Here is a 15,908-nt window from a genome sequence, read left to right on the forward strand (position 1 = left end):
CATTCTTTATGAAGTTACCGAATTAAATCACCATGATTTTTCTTTTTTAAGTTATTGTTCTTATCTCTCTTGGTTTTGTTTATCTTTTCTCTTTCTAATATAATACTTAATTTTATATAAAATAAAAATATCATATTATCATTAAAATCATCAATTCTACTAGTCAAATATTGTCACAATTTAATTTTTTTAGTACATTTAGTCATTATATGCTTATAGAGTTTTAGACAAAAATAAATTATTATTCTAAAATATTTTAATTTTTTTAAAATACAAAAATAATTTTTAAATATCAAGATCCGAACTAACCCATTTTTTATGAGGGTTGGGTTAGATGTGCGAAAAAGTTTGCACAAACCCAACCTAATTTTCTCACCAAGATTATAAAGTTTTAGACAAAAATAAGTTATTATTCTAAAATAATTGAATTTTTTAAAAAATAAAAATTAATTTTCAAATATCAAGATCCGATTAGTCCATTTCCATCAAATCTATTTTTGATCGGTTGTGTTGCACATGAAAAAAAAACAAAAATCCAATCCAACTTAATTTTTTTAGGATAATTAATTTAGTTAAATCTGATCCAACCCATTATGTAAACATTCTTAATTGTTTTTTCATAGTTTCTGCTCCATTAATTCTGTAACAACAATATTTTTTAAGTTTTTTTCTTCACGAAGAGTATTTTTAGAGATTTCTTAATATTTTATATTTTTTTACTACAACGTTTTATTTCTTAATATTTATTATAAATTTTACTTATATATAAAATAAACAAGTATTCTAATATCAAAGGGAGACATATATGCTGAAAAAAAGGGAGAGATAAATATTAAGAGAAAGAGAAATATTTTTTATATAAGTTTTACATCATACAATCGTATATAAATAATTAAATGATATAATTACTAAGAGATTTGAAAATAAATAATAAAATATCTGAATTAAAAAAAATAGAAAGAATAAAATGAAGAAGGAAATTGCATTTTAGGCTTTATTTCTACTACTAGTATAATTTTTCTCCATGGCTGAGAAGGGGGCATATGGTGTTTCAATTTTGAAAACCTGTGTGTGTATAGTCAACCTTGGCAGCACATGCCAGCTCATAATACCACCAGGTCAGTCTCCCTCGCACTCCTTTGCTTTATCAGTTCCCCAATTCCATTTCCATTATAAATCTCATCTTCAAATGCAATTCCAGCGAAAAACTAACTAACTAAATGTTAATTTCAATGGAAACATCGAATCGAGTGTCTATGTCTTCAACCACCTTCAGTCTCTCTCAGATGCAGCAACTTCCCGCCATATCCAGGTTGAGATCTTCTTTCCTCAAGAAGCTTCCCGAGCCTCTCCGTCGCGCCGTCGCCGATTGCCTCTCCTCTCCCCTCACCTCCGTCCTCGAACCTTCCAGAACCCTTCGGGTTAGCTCTTCATTCATTCTTATTTTTTCTCTCTGCTTTTACCGTGCAATCCATATTACGTGTGCTCAGCTACACCAGAGAGAGAGAGATGACAATTTCAGTTTAAACGCTATCGGTTATTTTAACTCGTTCAATGTTCTGATCTGGAGCTTGTCTCAATTCTCTATACTTGCTTTTCTCCTTTAATTTCCTGAAAATTTGAACTAACTTCTCTATTAATCATGATTTTTTGGAATATGATCTGTAATTTATTGTAGAATATAATTCTAAGTTCTCTTTCTAAGATTCCTGCTTTATTTTAATGATAATTATTAGATGTGTTTTTATATTTTCAAGACATGCATTTACTTTTTCATTTAATAATGTTTTTATAGTAGTAACTTTTAATGCAAATGGCATTCCTTTTTTTTTTTTTTTGGTAGTTTCATGAAGTTTAAGATAGTATACCACCTGTACCGAGAAATTGAGAATGATAACATGTACTGTATGCGACAAATTTTTTTTTTGTAGCTATGAGTCTTTGCGAGTATCTGTACATGGCTATTTCATGTTTTAAGGCATATACCGTTTCTTGTATTTTCAATCGTTTCATGTTTCATTGAGTTCATTGTACTTTCTTCACATCGCATGTATCCACTTTACTAGCTGTAATATAATTCTGTATCTCATAGCCAGCTTTTATTTAGTGTCATCATTCATGGTATACCACCATGACTACAGACCATTATACTTAATATTCAATGCACAAGGTCTTACCTTCACACTAATTCTGGCAGGACTATCTGGCAGACCCTGCAACCACGGACTTGGCTTACAGTGCAATTTTGGGACATACTATTGCAGAGAGGGAGCGGAGGTAATTATCCGTTGTAACATTTTTTGTTGATAAAGGGTAGTCATGAGATTGTCCAGACTGCATCAAACCATTGCTCTTATGATGCATCATTTTGTTCACATGGATGGTCTTCTATATTTTAGACTTATCACACAACCATGTTGTTTCTTGCAATTTAGATTTACATTGACAACTATTTCTTTTTCTTTATAAGTTTTTCTGTTTAGAATTACGTAAATCACTTTGAGTTTCAATTTTCTGCTGCTAACATTTAAAATTATTTTCACCAGTCCTGCAGTAGTCTCAAGGTGTGTGACACTTTTCAAACGCTATCTTCTAAGGTATGTTATTTGAATGAGTGGGTATTCTATTCTATGGTAACATTATCTGAGACATCGTCTCTGTGTCATCCTAATTTCTTGAAACTGCTTGTCGCTATAATGTTGGTTTATTTTAATAAAAGGAAAAAGAGTACTCAACCTCCCTAAACACTACCTCTTTTACAAATGGACACCCTAAACTTTAGCTTTGATTCAATTGATCCACATTACTCACTTTGCAAATAAATATCTTAAACATTAATTTCATCCCAATGAATCCTTAAACTTTACTCTCTTTCTAAACAACCATCTTAAACATTAATTTTGTACCAATGGATCCTAAAACTTTACCTCTTTTTACATATAGACACCTAAATTTTAATTTTATCTTAGTTAATCCTTAAAATTTATCCATTTTTAAATAAACTCTTATATTCAATATGGGTTAAATTACTAACAGAGAAGAAGTCTATACCGGTTATTTATTTCAAATTTCAATAATTTATTAGTTTTATTTTCATAAATCACTTTTCCAAACATTAAAAATCAAAAGGATTTTTTAAAAATTCATATATATTTTTATTCTATTTTAATATATGGAAAAATGGAATGTAACAAAAAAAAAAAAGATTAATGAATGATTGACATTTTTGTTGGTCTTAACCTTCCGGTTCATCAAGGGAAAGGGATCCTGACTAATTCAGAGTTTGGCCGGGAGGTAAATAAAGTCTGACCAAGAATTGTTTCTGTCAAGAATCGAACTTGGGTAGTACCCGAACGATTCAACCTTAATTTCAGCACATTAACCACTTGTGCCCAACCACTTAGCTGAATGATTGACATTTAAGATAAGTAAACTATTGATATTTCTTTTTCGTTAGTAATTTAACTCTAACATGATAGGAATTAGTAAGAACTATTTTGTAAAAAGGAGAGTTTAAGGATCAATTGGAATGATCATAAAGTTCAAGGTGTCTATTTTCAAAAAATGTGTAAAGTTTAAATATTAGTTTGGAACGAAATTAAAGTACATGATATTTTTTTGCAGAAGAGTTTAGAGTGTCTATTTGCAAAAGGAATAAACTTTTTTTTTTTTGGGGGGGGGGGGGGTGTATTCTTTTCCTTCAATTAAAAACTTCATTTATCTAACCCTCTCTCACCCCTACCTCTGAATCATTAAATGGATAAAAAAAAAAGAAAATAGGATCCCTGAATAAAGCCCAACAGGTCATGGTCATGGAATATGGATTGTGATTTAGTAAATAGCCTAATCTATCTTGACTTTGATTCTCTCTTTCTTCCCTCTGTTTGTTTTGTGGGGAGGGGGTTGGTAGATGCGGTGCATATTTTGTCATTTAGTTTAACACTCTTTAATCAATAACTTGAATGCATTTTCTTTAGCTTTGTGTTACAGTGTTACACAAGAAAGCATTATTTGTTACTTGCTACTTATGCTATTAAGACTTAAGAGTTCTCAACTAGTTAATTTATACAGATACAAACCAAGTGAGGAGACTTTAATTCAGATAGATCTTTTTTGTTCAACCATTATTGCTCAATGTGATATTAATCTGAATCGACCATGGTCAAGATCTTTGAATCAACAAACTGGTGCTTTAGCAACATCCACAAATACATCTCCTTTGCCTGTATCTAGTTTTACTTCTGGGGCAATTCTCAAATCACTGAGTTATGTGCGTTCCCTTGTGGCTCAACACATTCCGAAGCGGCATTTTCTACCAGCTTCATTAGCCGGACCACCTTCTGCGTCGGGACAATCACTGCCAACATTGTCATCGTTGTTGAGTAAATCCTTCAATTCCCAACTATGTCCAGCAAGTGTCACCGAATCAGTGGAGAAGGATTCAGTCACTTCATCTATTTCTAAGTTATCAAAAATTGAAAAAATTGATGAAAAAGACGAACTTGGGTTCATTGCCCATGATATTTTACAATGGCGTTGGCTTGATAAACAGCAGTCATCATCAATGAAAGCTGACAGGTAATTAATATTTTATATTTGGTTTTGATCTACAGGTCTAGGTGTTGTGTTAATGGCCACTGTTGTTTATATTTCTGTTATTTGTTTTAATTTATCTCTTCTAAAATTGCTTCAGAAATTTATATTGGTTTTTCAAACATATTTTAATACAGTGATCATGCTGTAAATTCACAAGGCATGAGAGCATATAATTTCTTAGAAGTTGGTGCTGCAGCTCTACTTGAAGGAGACATTGGAGCTAAGATGAAGGGGCAACCATGGAAATATTTTGGGACGGATGATATGCCTTATCTGGATCAACTATTGCAGGCTTCTCCAGTAACATCATTTACTAATTCTGCATCTGCTTGTCCCCACCTGAGAGCAATAACAGCATCTAAACGCACAAAAGCAGGCCCTCGTCAAGTTTGGCATGTTCTTCTATCAGATAACTTTCTGTTCTGATATTTTTTATTCTCAGATTTTTTTCTGTTTCATCTCTGTTTTAATGAATTTAAATTTTGGAGTAGTTTAGGTCTTGTTGCATTAGTTGTATGCAAGGAAATTCCTTACCTGCAAGGGATATTCATGTTAGGAGTGTTACTATTTGGGTTTGCTCTAGTTGTACTATAGTATTTCATCTAGAATATTAGTATAAATATAGGAGTATTAGTCTCTAATATGATTTCTATGGACAGGTTTGACTGTTTGAGGGCTATGCAGTAATTTTAAGTTTTGTTTGGCAGTGACTTTGTTCACCATAAATATAAATATACACAAAACCTTAAATGCTATTTATATAACAAGTAATTGAATTGCTTTGGTACGATATAATATTCTCTTTTTACTTAGACAAAAGGCAAATTATAATGTCTTTTTTTTTCTCCACTACTTTTGACTTGCTAAATGCTTTTGATGATGTAATTTGCTAATCTGAACATAGTGATTCCTATAGGGAGGATTCTCCCGTGAGTACATTCCGTCCTCGAGCTCGACAACTCTTTCAGTACCGATATTACAGGTACAAATAGAGAAATTTTTGTATATACATTCCGTGATTTAAAAATATTTTTTAAGTATTTTGGTATATATTCCCTCCATCTCAAAATGGACGGGGTATAACACAACTTTTCCATTGAGTATGGCTTTAGGGACAAGTCTAATTGCTGTAACTGTTCTCCTGTTTAGATTCAGAATATTTTTCTTTCTTCGATTAGAGCTAACAACAATAAGATATATATATATATATATATATTTAATGGTTAGCATTTCTATTGAAAAATCTGCAATCCTGAAAAACTTTTTAGGTTATGTAAAGAGATTCTCAATATAATGCTATAATTTGCTTTGGAATGCATGGTTCATATTTATTTGTAATGCTCCTTTTTTAATCTTTGATTGTGGTATATGCTTTCATCTCAAATTGTCTTTCTAATTTATGTATAATAAACAATCAGTGTTTAAATCGGTGCTCTATATTTGTAATTGAATTCCAGAGGAAGTCGTGGAATCTACTAAAGTCATAGGGCCATAGGGGTGATCATGGATATACCCAACCTGACCAACCCACAAAATAAAAGGTTGGGTTAGACTCATGGGTTTGACCAGGTTGAATTTGTATTTAACCTGATTGAGTTCGGTTGGGTCTTGGCTTTAACAATTCCTATACTCGACCTGACCTGATTATATGAAAAAAATTAAGAAACACTTAATGTAACACTTAGTATAACAAATAAAATAGAAATTTAATGTGATTTAGAGCATGTTTGGGATAGTATATTATTGGGATTTCAGCTGTTTGAGTAAAAACTTTCAGCATGTTTGAGTGGATGTACTTCATAGAATAGTTCTGGTTTTTGAGACAGGATAACAATTTTCTTTCAATTTTTATAATTTTGTATTTTTCCCTTTATGATAATAAACTTGATGAGCCAACCTGATCCAAATACAATTGGGTTAGGTTAGGCTAGCACCTAGAAACCTGACCCAGAAATTGTCGATAGGGTTTGATCCAAAATTTCCCCAATCCCAATCAATGATCACCCCCCTCAAGATGATGAAAGTGTGTGACCATATTTAACATACATATTAAGTTATTAACCAATTTAACCTTTTTGACTTGTAAAAACTTAGCTTATAAAAAGAAAAAACAATTTAACCTTTCTGCTTTATCATCTTCCTTCCTTTGCCTCCTTCTCCTCTTCCTTTCTAATTCTTGATAGCTGTTTTCATTATTTTTCTTACTCTCACAAATTATTAATTATTTTTATAAACAAATTAATATATAATTATGTTTCTTGAATAGAAAATTGCATATTGCTTGTTTTCATTGAAAAAAATTTACATTTGTTGATGATACACTGATTATTTATAGTTGTTATATTCTCTTTTTATCTTTCACTAAAGATAATCTTATGCTGACCAGTGAGCAACAACCTTTGCGATTGAATCCTGCTGAGGTATGTGAAGTCCTTGCTGCTGTTTGCTCAGAGCCTTCCCAAAATACCAATGTTATGATGTCAACTAGGCTAAGAAATAACAGTGGAAAAGCATCAATGGATGTGGCTGTTAGCGTCCTTATTAAACTTGTTATTGACACGTATGTTTCAATCCACTTATTATCTGTTTATATTTTCTTTCATTCTTGGCTATAGGGATACAGTTGGTATGGGATTATTGTTTACATTCTGATAGTGGGTGGGCTGTTCTGAGTTGATAGTGTGTGGGTGGACTGTTTTGTAGGTATATTTTGGATTATCGGATTGCTACTCCACTCACGCTTTCTTTGCTTGAGGTGATGAATAGACAAAGTACTTGTTTCCTATTAGCATTACGACAATATTTTAAAATGTTTTTATTGTTAGTTGTTACTAACTGGATTTTCAAATACATCTTTCAGGAGATGCTTAGTTCTTCTAAAACAGCTTACAGGGTTCAAACATTTGATTTAATTCTAAATTTTGGGGTTCATGCTCATCTCCTAGAGCCAATCATAGTGGATGATGCTTCCACAATTGAAGAAGAATATTCTCAAGAATCTTATTGTGATAGTGACACTCAACTTATGGCCCAAGGGAGCAGAAAAGGAAATTATCCGGACAAATTGGACACTTCCTCTGCAATTGATGATTTTGAGTCTTGGATTTTAAATATTTTGTATGAGATCCTACTTCTTCTTGTGCAGGTATTATTGATCCTCCTTTCCTATTGACCAACTTCGAGCTGAAAAAGAATTCCTAGGAGAATATTAATGTTTTTGTTTCTTCGTAAATTTTCTTGGCTAGAATCATTTTATTAGTAGGTTCATACTGGTTAATTTATTTAGTCTATTCACTTGACATTATGACTTATGTTATACATGCAATGATGTCAAGAGATGCTATAGATATGAATGCTTGCCTTTTAAATGCTGTGCCAATTTAGAAAAATAACCATCGATGCAATAGAAAGTCCTCGTTCTTGAACATGTACATTATTTGCATGTCACATTATGCTTTATAAAATAACATTATATACAAATGGGATTATAGGATAGGTGGGTTGAAGAATTAGGAGGAAGCCAAATAAGGTTTTAGACCTTTAAAGATTAGGTCACTGATTTTGCTTTGGTGGATTACCAATTTTTTTTATTATATCTTTAGTGTAGAAATTCTTACAACAATGGTCTAATCATGATGTTCTCAACCTAACATTTTATGCTGATTAATTGTTTTAAACAGACTGAAGAAAAGGAGGAATCTGTCTGGGCATCTGCACTCAGTTGTTTACTTTATTTTCTCTGTGATAACGGAAAGATCCACAGAAATCGATTGCAAGTTCTTGACATAAGGGTGAGACATGATATTTCTCTTTCATATTTTCATTTTACCAGGATATCATGGAAATCCCATTTTTGTTTTATTCTGCTTTCGATTGAGTTTGTTCCTCCCCTTTAATAGACAGTAACTAGTAAGTAGTAATGCACTAATGCATACCCTTTGCATTCATAGTTTCATGCTATTTCCTTTTTTTTTTCCCATTCATTCTTTGTTTTTCTGCATAGCCACTCATTGAAGACAAGTGATTGGAACCATATCACAACGATTTCCATATTTGTCCTTCCCTTTCTGACTTCAATTTTCTCTCAAAATTTTTGTCATTTTATTTCATTTCTATCTCCCCCTCTTTCTCTTATTTTCTTATCACAGCACAGTAAAGAGAAAACCCATCATTGGAGTTCACTCCAGTCACTTGTCGAAGGCAAAAGATTGGAACCATCTCTTTCACAATTGCTATCCCTGACTTTATCTGCATTTTGTCCCTATGATTTTCCCTATTTGCCTTTCTCAATTTTCTCTCTACTTGAATCTTTGGCAAGTTTTTTTTTTTCTCTGTCCCCATTTTTTCACTTCTTTTCTTATCACAGTAAAGAGAAAACCCATGCTGAAGTTAACTTCAATCTATTTGGTTATTCATACTGATATAAGAGCTGCTCATGGCTTCTTACCTTTGAAGACTTCCAGAATGATTGAGCATTTGAATGAAATTTAATGTTTAGACATGCACATAGCATTCAACTCAATTCCATTTTCTTGGAATCAGAGAATGTCCTGCAACTTATTAATGGGATAGTGTGGGGAAGAGAACGACAAAGGGGCCATTGGCTTGTGTTCTCTCACTACTTAAACCGATGTTTAGAATTTTAGATATACATGTACAACCAGCATTAAACTAATTATTTTTGGTCAATTTTTTCCTTTGAAATTTTCTTCTTACTTATGTTTCTCAAAACAGTTTTTAAGAATAAATGGCACAAAGAGATTGTACTTCCAGTCCCAAACCCTAGGTGTTCTTTGGTCAGTCCATAGCCATGGTTTGTCTCCCTTTTCTAGGACATATGGCTATATGTAAATTGTATTGCTTAATGAAATTAAACCAAGAAGCAATTTTTAGACTAAAGTTTGTGAATTGGGTCTTTTTTTTTGTCTTGAGTCTTTTTGTAGCCATTCATTTCTTTGTTTTGATAGTTAGTGTGTGGTTCATGTCAATAGAGTTATAAATATATAATCATTAATTGTGATTACTCCATTTGGAAGTGATCAAGAGGGATTTCATGGTAAGTAACATCTTTGAAACTTCGGTCTTTAATTGAGCCAAATGGTGTCGTGTGATCCATGTAGCTGACTTAACCTAGTGGAATAAGGTTTTTTATTATAGTTGTTGTAATTGTGATTACCCCGATTAATTTACTTACACATTCTGCCTTTAGGTTATCAAAGCACTTATAGAAACCAGCAGAAAGAATTCCTGGGCAGAATTAGTTCATTGTAAGCTCATTTCCATGTTAGCTAACATGTTGTATGAGGTTCCTGATGAAGTTGTTGAGCTCCTACCTAGCACACCAAAGTTTCTCGTGAATCAACTTGATCTGATTGGAGGAGTTCAATTTCTTTTACGTGAGGTATGCTTATTTTCAACCACAAGCTTGATATATAAGGAGAGGACATAAAATGTAGGATTTATTATTTCTATACTGTTATAAATTTAAAATTTAAAATCTATAAATACTGTTTATATTGCCTACTTAACCAATAGTGTTAAGCATTGAACATTTTTGTGTTATTTATAATAGGATTGTACTGTCAAAGTAAAAGTGATTCTATCTATCCATCTACCAATCCATCTATATATAATCTGATTTTTGATTTTCAAGTACAACAAGCATTTAATCTTTTCCTCATAGGACAGTGCTTAATTCAGATCATACACACAACTAAGACTTATATATTTTCAATGCTTATGCTTTTTGTTTTTTTCCGGTAAGAGTGGGGGGGAGAGGGGGGGGGAGGGGGGTCAACTTTGGTTCAATTGCAATGCTACAACTCACAATTCTCAAATCGAGAAGTCAAGTGTAATACTAACCTTCTTAAGGTATACAAATCATAATGGACCTTGACTATATAAGAAAGAAAATACTCTGAGATCATTCTTTTCCTTAAGTTGGAGATTTAAGGTGATGAATATGTAAAACTTTTTGGTATATAAATTTTCCATATTGTTTGATTTATAAGATAGTCTCTGCTTTCACAAGAGTGCAAGTGTAGAATGAAGACATGATCTAAAGTCCTTGTTATACCAGTATTTTTAAATTTGCAATATTTGAAGGATTTCCTCCCATTTTTTTCTTTGTTGGATGCAGTATGCCCTTGTAAACTCGAGAGAGGAGAGGAAAAATCTGTATTCGGTGCTTTTTGACTATGTTCTGCATCAAGTTAATGAAAATTGCATAGCTACTGGAATCAATGAATATAGTGATGATGAGATCCAACCACTTGCAAGTCTACTTGCTCAAACAAATGCAGCTGAGGCATTTCATATTTCTGTTAAACTTGGGGTAGAAGGAATTGGGGAGCTTTTGAGGAGATCAATTGCATCTGCACTTTCGAGATATCCCAACAGTGAACGTCTAAATATGGTATTTCCATCTTTTTCTTTTTAGTTTGTAGGCAGAATAGTTTAATCTAAGTTGTTGACTGTTGAAAAATATGTATGCATATTCTTTGTTTAGATAGAAACTATACTAAATAGTATATGGAGGGTTAATGAATGTGACATATTGATACATTAAGAATTTTATTGAAAGCCTTGTTTCCTTTCCAATCTCAACCAGGAGCAAGGGCTATATTTTTTCTTGAAATTATGGGATTTTATGTATAGAGAGGAAGGGAGATTGAAATGCTGAATTGATATTAACTGAAATGTATTACAATGCAATGTATTGATGTGTTCAATATGTTCATAAAACCTAGAGTACTAATTTTGACTTAAACTAGCTAATAATAATCCTAACTAATAAGGGAAACAAATCTTGGGGGATAATCTATGATATGATAAGATATTTCTGCATATTCTAACACAGACAAACACACAATATAAGCCTCTAACGAGCATTTAATTTTTTATTCAATGAATGATAGAACTTAGTGCTGAGACATCTTTTTGGCAATGCTAAATTGTTGTCTGGTGTTTGTAATTTTTAAATTCAAATTTATTATGTACATCTATGAGAATCAAAGACATGCTTTGTTTTTCAGTTCAAGAAACTTTATCAGCGTGTTCCCTCTTCTTTCATCTCACCAATAATCAATTGCAAGCTTGAATAACTGTCTTGAAGAAAGACTGAATGTTTCTGCATCTTCCTTGTCCCTAATGTTTGCTCTAATTTGCTGAATAATGTTAGGATGAATGTTACATGTGTTTAGGTTTATTTTCTAATTGCTATTAATCGTACATTTGTAGCTATTTAAATTTTACCTAGCTGTTGCCACTTTCATTGTGTTGTGACTTATGATTTGCAAATCATATATTGGCTTAACATACTCTTCTTTAGGCTGTCGGTATATTCTTTTTTGTCTCACTTGTTTCTCTTTAAATCTGTGCAGCTCTTGGATTTTGTGACAGAGAAATTTGATTCATTAATAAGTTCATTCACTCATTTGGATGAAGAGTTCTCTCATATGATTCAGATAACCAAAACTCACAAGTCTCTTGAAAATGTGGAAATTATTGCTCTAAGAAATGACATTGATCTGCAGGCAAAGCACTCGTGGGCCACTTTACATTCCCTTCTTCATTCTGAAAGAATTGCTTACCGTCAGAATGGGTATATCTGGTTAGGTGATCTGCTTATTTCTGAAATCAGTGGGGAAAGCAATGGTACCATATGGTCAAATATAGAATACTTCCAGCAGAAATTTGCTCAAGTAGGAAAACAGGATTCTTCAGATATGTCAGATATTCCTTTGCCCATTTCACTTATGTGTGGGCTTTTAAAATCAAATCATAACTATATTAGATGGGGATTTTTATTTGTTCTTGAAAGGCTGCTTATGAGATGCAAATTTTTGTTAGATGAATATGAAATGCAACAATCAAGGAGGAGTGATCTTGCGAGTGGGCTGAAAGATTGGCATCTTGAGAAAGCCCATGCATTGATTGACATAATGAGCAGTGCTTTGTTGTTTCAGATAAATGAAAAAGATTGCACCAATAAGTATGAAACAGATCGCACCAATATTCTGAAAGTAATTATTTCTGAACTCAGAATGCATTTTTTTTTCCTCTCCAAATATCCTCATGTCATAGCAATAAATACTTAAAAAAATGTTGAGTCACACTAAGTTTGAAAAACCTGTTGTAAGTTAATATGCATGTTCTTTATGCTATCAAGGAAAGAGAAGAACCACTCAACCACACAATTTTCAATTTGGATGTAATTGGGGACCTATTTTTTTAGGAACCTCACGTTGTCCTTGTGTCATTAGTGAACTGATTGAGCATGGTCTTTTTATGATAATTATATAATCATGGAAGTGGGTTTATTTGTTAGGTCAAGAAGCATTTCAAGATAAATTAAATTACTATCTACAAAATCTGAAATCACATAGGTGGCTAAATAGCTAACAGACACGTTAATGTTCATATTCATTATAATTTTCTGAATAGTAAACTTCAAATACTGTTTTGTTAATACTTAATAATATGACTCCTAGGGAACTACATTGGGAAAATTGTCTCTTTGAATATTTATGGTCTACCTGTTTTGCTCAACTCTTTGTTGTTTCTTAACAGATGTGTGACATATTATTATCCCAATTATGCCTAAGAGTTCCCCCTGCTATGGCCCTACCCAATGGAGATGATATGCAACATGACAGGATTTTAAATTGCTTCAGTTCAAACAAAATGTTTGATAGTGATAACCGTGCCCTTAAACAAGATACTTATCTCGTGGATGAACATATTGAGGAAGAAGCTGATGGAACTTCAAACTACCCTAAGAACTATCATCTTGTTCGTGAGACTGCAGCAATGGCAGCACTTCTTCTCCAAGGACAAGCCATTGCCTCAATGCAATTAATTGCGCGCATTCCTCTTGATTTGCTATTTTGGCCACTAATGCAATTGGCTGGAGCAGCAACAGATGATATTGCATTGGGTGTTGCTGTTGGAAGTAAGGGAAGAGGAAACCTGCCTGGTGCTGCATCTGATATCCGGGCCACTCTTCTCCTACTTCTTATTGGTAAATGCACAGCAGATCCTGTTGCTTTCGAGGATGTTGGTGAAGAACGTTTTTTTATGTGAGTGCAAACTTTATGCTCTTTGCTAATTAGTTGGCATTTTTATTTATCACCTTTATACATACTTATAAAGCATCGGTCTTCTTCCATCTGGCAGGGAACTTTTGAATGACAGAGATTCAAGGGTGGCATATTATTCTTCTGCATTTCTTCTGAAGGCATGAATTTGATTTCATTTTTTTGTGTTGATCATGTGTATTAGGTTCATAAATTTCGTCCTTTGTAACGATTTCCCTTTACTGCAGCGAATGATGACTGAGAGTCCAGAAAAATATCAACACATGCTTCAGAATCTTCTTTTTAAAGCTCAGCAGGTACTTCCTTTTGTAATGATTTATGGACCTATTCTACTGTTAATACATTTGAGATTGGCATTTTTAATTTTGCATTTAAGGTCGTATGCATCATATTCAAATTCTTGTTTAATATCCTAGGCAGTTCTATCCTTAAACAGAATTCTCAATTCTGCTTCTTTGTATTGTGTCTTTAAAAATAGAAACAACCTTATTTTAAATTTCTCTTTGTTTGTTTGCTTAATAATTTAGTGTTCTTGGTGATTAATTATAAATGTTTCATGTTTGTGCTTTTTATTGGCACTGCACAGACCAACAATGAAAAACTGTTAGAGAATCCTTACCTTCAAATGTGTGGCATACTTCAATTGGCAAATGATCTTGGATTTGACTTGTGATGTTAAACTCTTGGCTTTTCGGGGTGCGATATTGGTTTGGAGTAGATTCATGTTGGTCTAAGGTGTCATTGCAACTGATTCTGAGGATCATTCATCATCTATCCTTCAAATGACTAAGATTGCCACATTAGCTGGGACATATTCTTTGAAAGCTTCCTTACAGGAACAAAGTTGTGATTTATTTCCAACATGGTGGCCAGAGGGTCCAGGTGGACTCCATGAGCTCTTCCGTGATGATAGTCTTTGTGGGCCATGTTGCTATCTGCAATCATGTCACCATCTTCAGCATGTCTTTCAACGACTGAAAGACATTTTACTTGGGAAAATTTATTAAAATGTGTTCATTTGCTAAAGGTGTTTGGCTACAAGGTGAGTGAAAACAAGTGTTCTGTTCAGGAATAATTTGAATATCCTTGGTTTTGGTTCAGCTGCTGTTCTATGCCTCAAAATGTCCTCAGGTGCCTTTTTCTCCCTCTCATTTTCTCTTGCTTTGGTGGTGTTTGATAGGCAACCAGTAGTATAGAACGTGTATGTAAAGGGCAAGGGGTGAAAAAATGGATATAAGTACAAAGCTCTAAACTTTTAGAAAGCACCGATATGACACAAACCCAAGGACACGACGTGTTTTAAAAATCACAGGACATGACACGACTATAATACAGTATATAAAATTAATATAAAGGATTAATTTGGAATTAAAAGAGAGAAGTAATAAAATTTTATAGCTTATCTAATTATTGCAATAATTCCATCTGTATTGGTACAAAAGTTCATTAAATGATTGTAAAAAAAATTGTAAAATGCAGATACGAGTATTCATAGTGTTTGAAGTGTTTTCTGGTTAATCTTTCTGGACATAGGCTGAATTGCTGTTCACTCGTTTGATTTCACATTATGGAAGAAATGCCTTGAAATTTCATTACATGTGTCTGGCTGATTATTTTGTATACATGCAGTAGCTGGCTGGTCATTACATTCAAAATCTCTGCGTAATCTGTACTGAATCAGATCAGATATCCACCGAGCCCTTGTTCAGGTTTGTCATTAATGAAGGGTCCGTATGCTTGCTTTTTTACGTGGCGTTCGGAGCCTGTTATTATTATTATTATTAGTTTTTTTTTTGGGTGTGATTCAGTGTGTACATTGTAAGTATAATCACTTCACAATAAGGGCATCACGCGATGCCTACTTTTAGAGGCATCCAAGTTATTCTCCTTCGATTCTGTAATTATGTGCTCTTTAACTTTTTTCTTTATGATTTATTTTATTGCGAAAAATTGTAGCATATATATACAGGGTTTTATGGTGGAATAGTGGAGGGCAGTTCGTTGTGTAATTTGATCATATAATTTCTTTTAACATAATTGCTGTTAAAAATTGCAAAATTTCCCACCTTCATGGGAATCTTAAACTTACAATCTTTCTCGTGCAAATGTTTTTTTTTTTTATAAACATTGTTTTAAAAAAAATAATTCCTAAGAATGGTAGTTTTCTGAGAATATTTTTTAAAAGATTATATCAAACATGCCAATATATTTCTA

The 15,908-nt window shown here is 32.8% G+C and overlaps 1 protein-coding gene across 2 annotated transcripts; it reads left to right on the forward strand.

Annotated features, from left to right (window-relative positions):
* The first annotated feature begins 1,034 nt into the window (after nt 1-1,034).
* LOC114369792 lies at nt 1,035-15,733 on the forward strand. 2 transcript variants are annotated; one of them, XM_028327046.1, is made up of 18 exons: nt 1,035-1,421; nt 2,198-2,277; nt 2,547-2,597; nt 4,072-4,578; nt 4,731-4,988; nt 5,513-5,578; nt 6,983-7,156; nt 7,300-7,351; nt 7,457-7,741; nt 8,277-8,387; nt 9,806-9,997; nt 10,736-11,011; nt 11,979-12,620; nt 13,168-13,676; nt 13,774-13,834; nt 13,922-13,990; nt 14,281-14,825; nt 15,324-15,733. In XM_028327046.1, the coding sequence occupies exons 1-17, from the start codon at nt 1,221-1,223 to the stop codon at nt 14,365-14,367; spliced, it is 3,621 nt and encodes a 1,206-aa protein (XP_028182847.1). In that variant the 5' UTR covers nt 1,035-1,220; the 3' UTR covers nt 14,368-14,825; nt 15,324-15,733. The 2 variants fall into 2 exon arrangements, with proteins under 2 accessions (XP_028182847.1, XP_028182848.1); XM_028327047.1 differs by having other exon boundaries at nt 15,327-15,733.
* Nucleotides 15,734-15,908: the final 175 nt, after the last annotated feature.

This window comes from Glycine soja, chromosome 10 (assembly GCF_004193775.1).
Source record: "Glycine soja cultivar W05 chromosome 10, ASM419377v2, whole genome shotgun sequence".
Taxonomy (NCBI): Eukaryota; Viridiplantae; Streptophyta; class Magnoliopsida; order Fabales; family Fabaceae; genus Glycine; species Glycine soja.

What these genes read in the sequence shown, in the direction of transcription:
- LOC114369792 (XM_028327046.1), top strand. Translation starts at nt 1,221, where the DNA reads ATGTTAATTTCAATGGAAACATCGAATCGAGTGTCTATGTCTTCAACC. An exon ending in TTCAATTTCTTTTACGTGAG is followed by an intron (nt 9,998 to 10,735) that starts GTATGCTTATTT and finishes TGTTGGATGCAG; the next exon opens with TATGCCCTTGTAAACTCGAG. An exon ending in TTCTTTTTAAAGCTCAGCAG is followed by an intron (nt 13,991 to 14,280) that starts GTACTTCCTTTT and finishes GGCACTGCACAG; the next exon opens with ACCAACAATGAAAAACTGTT.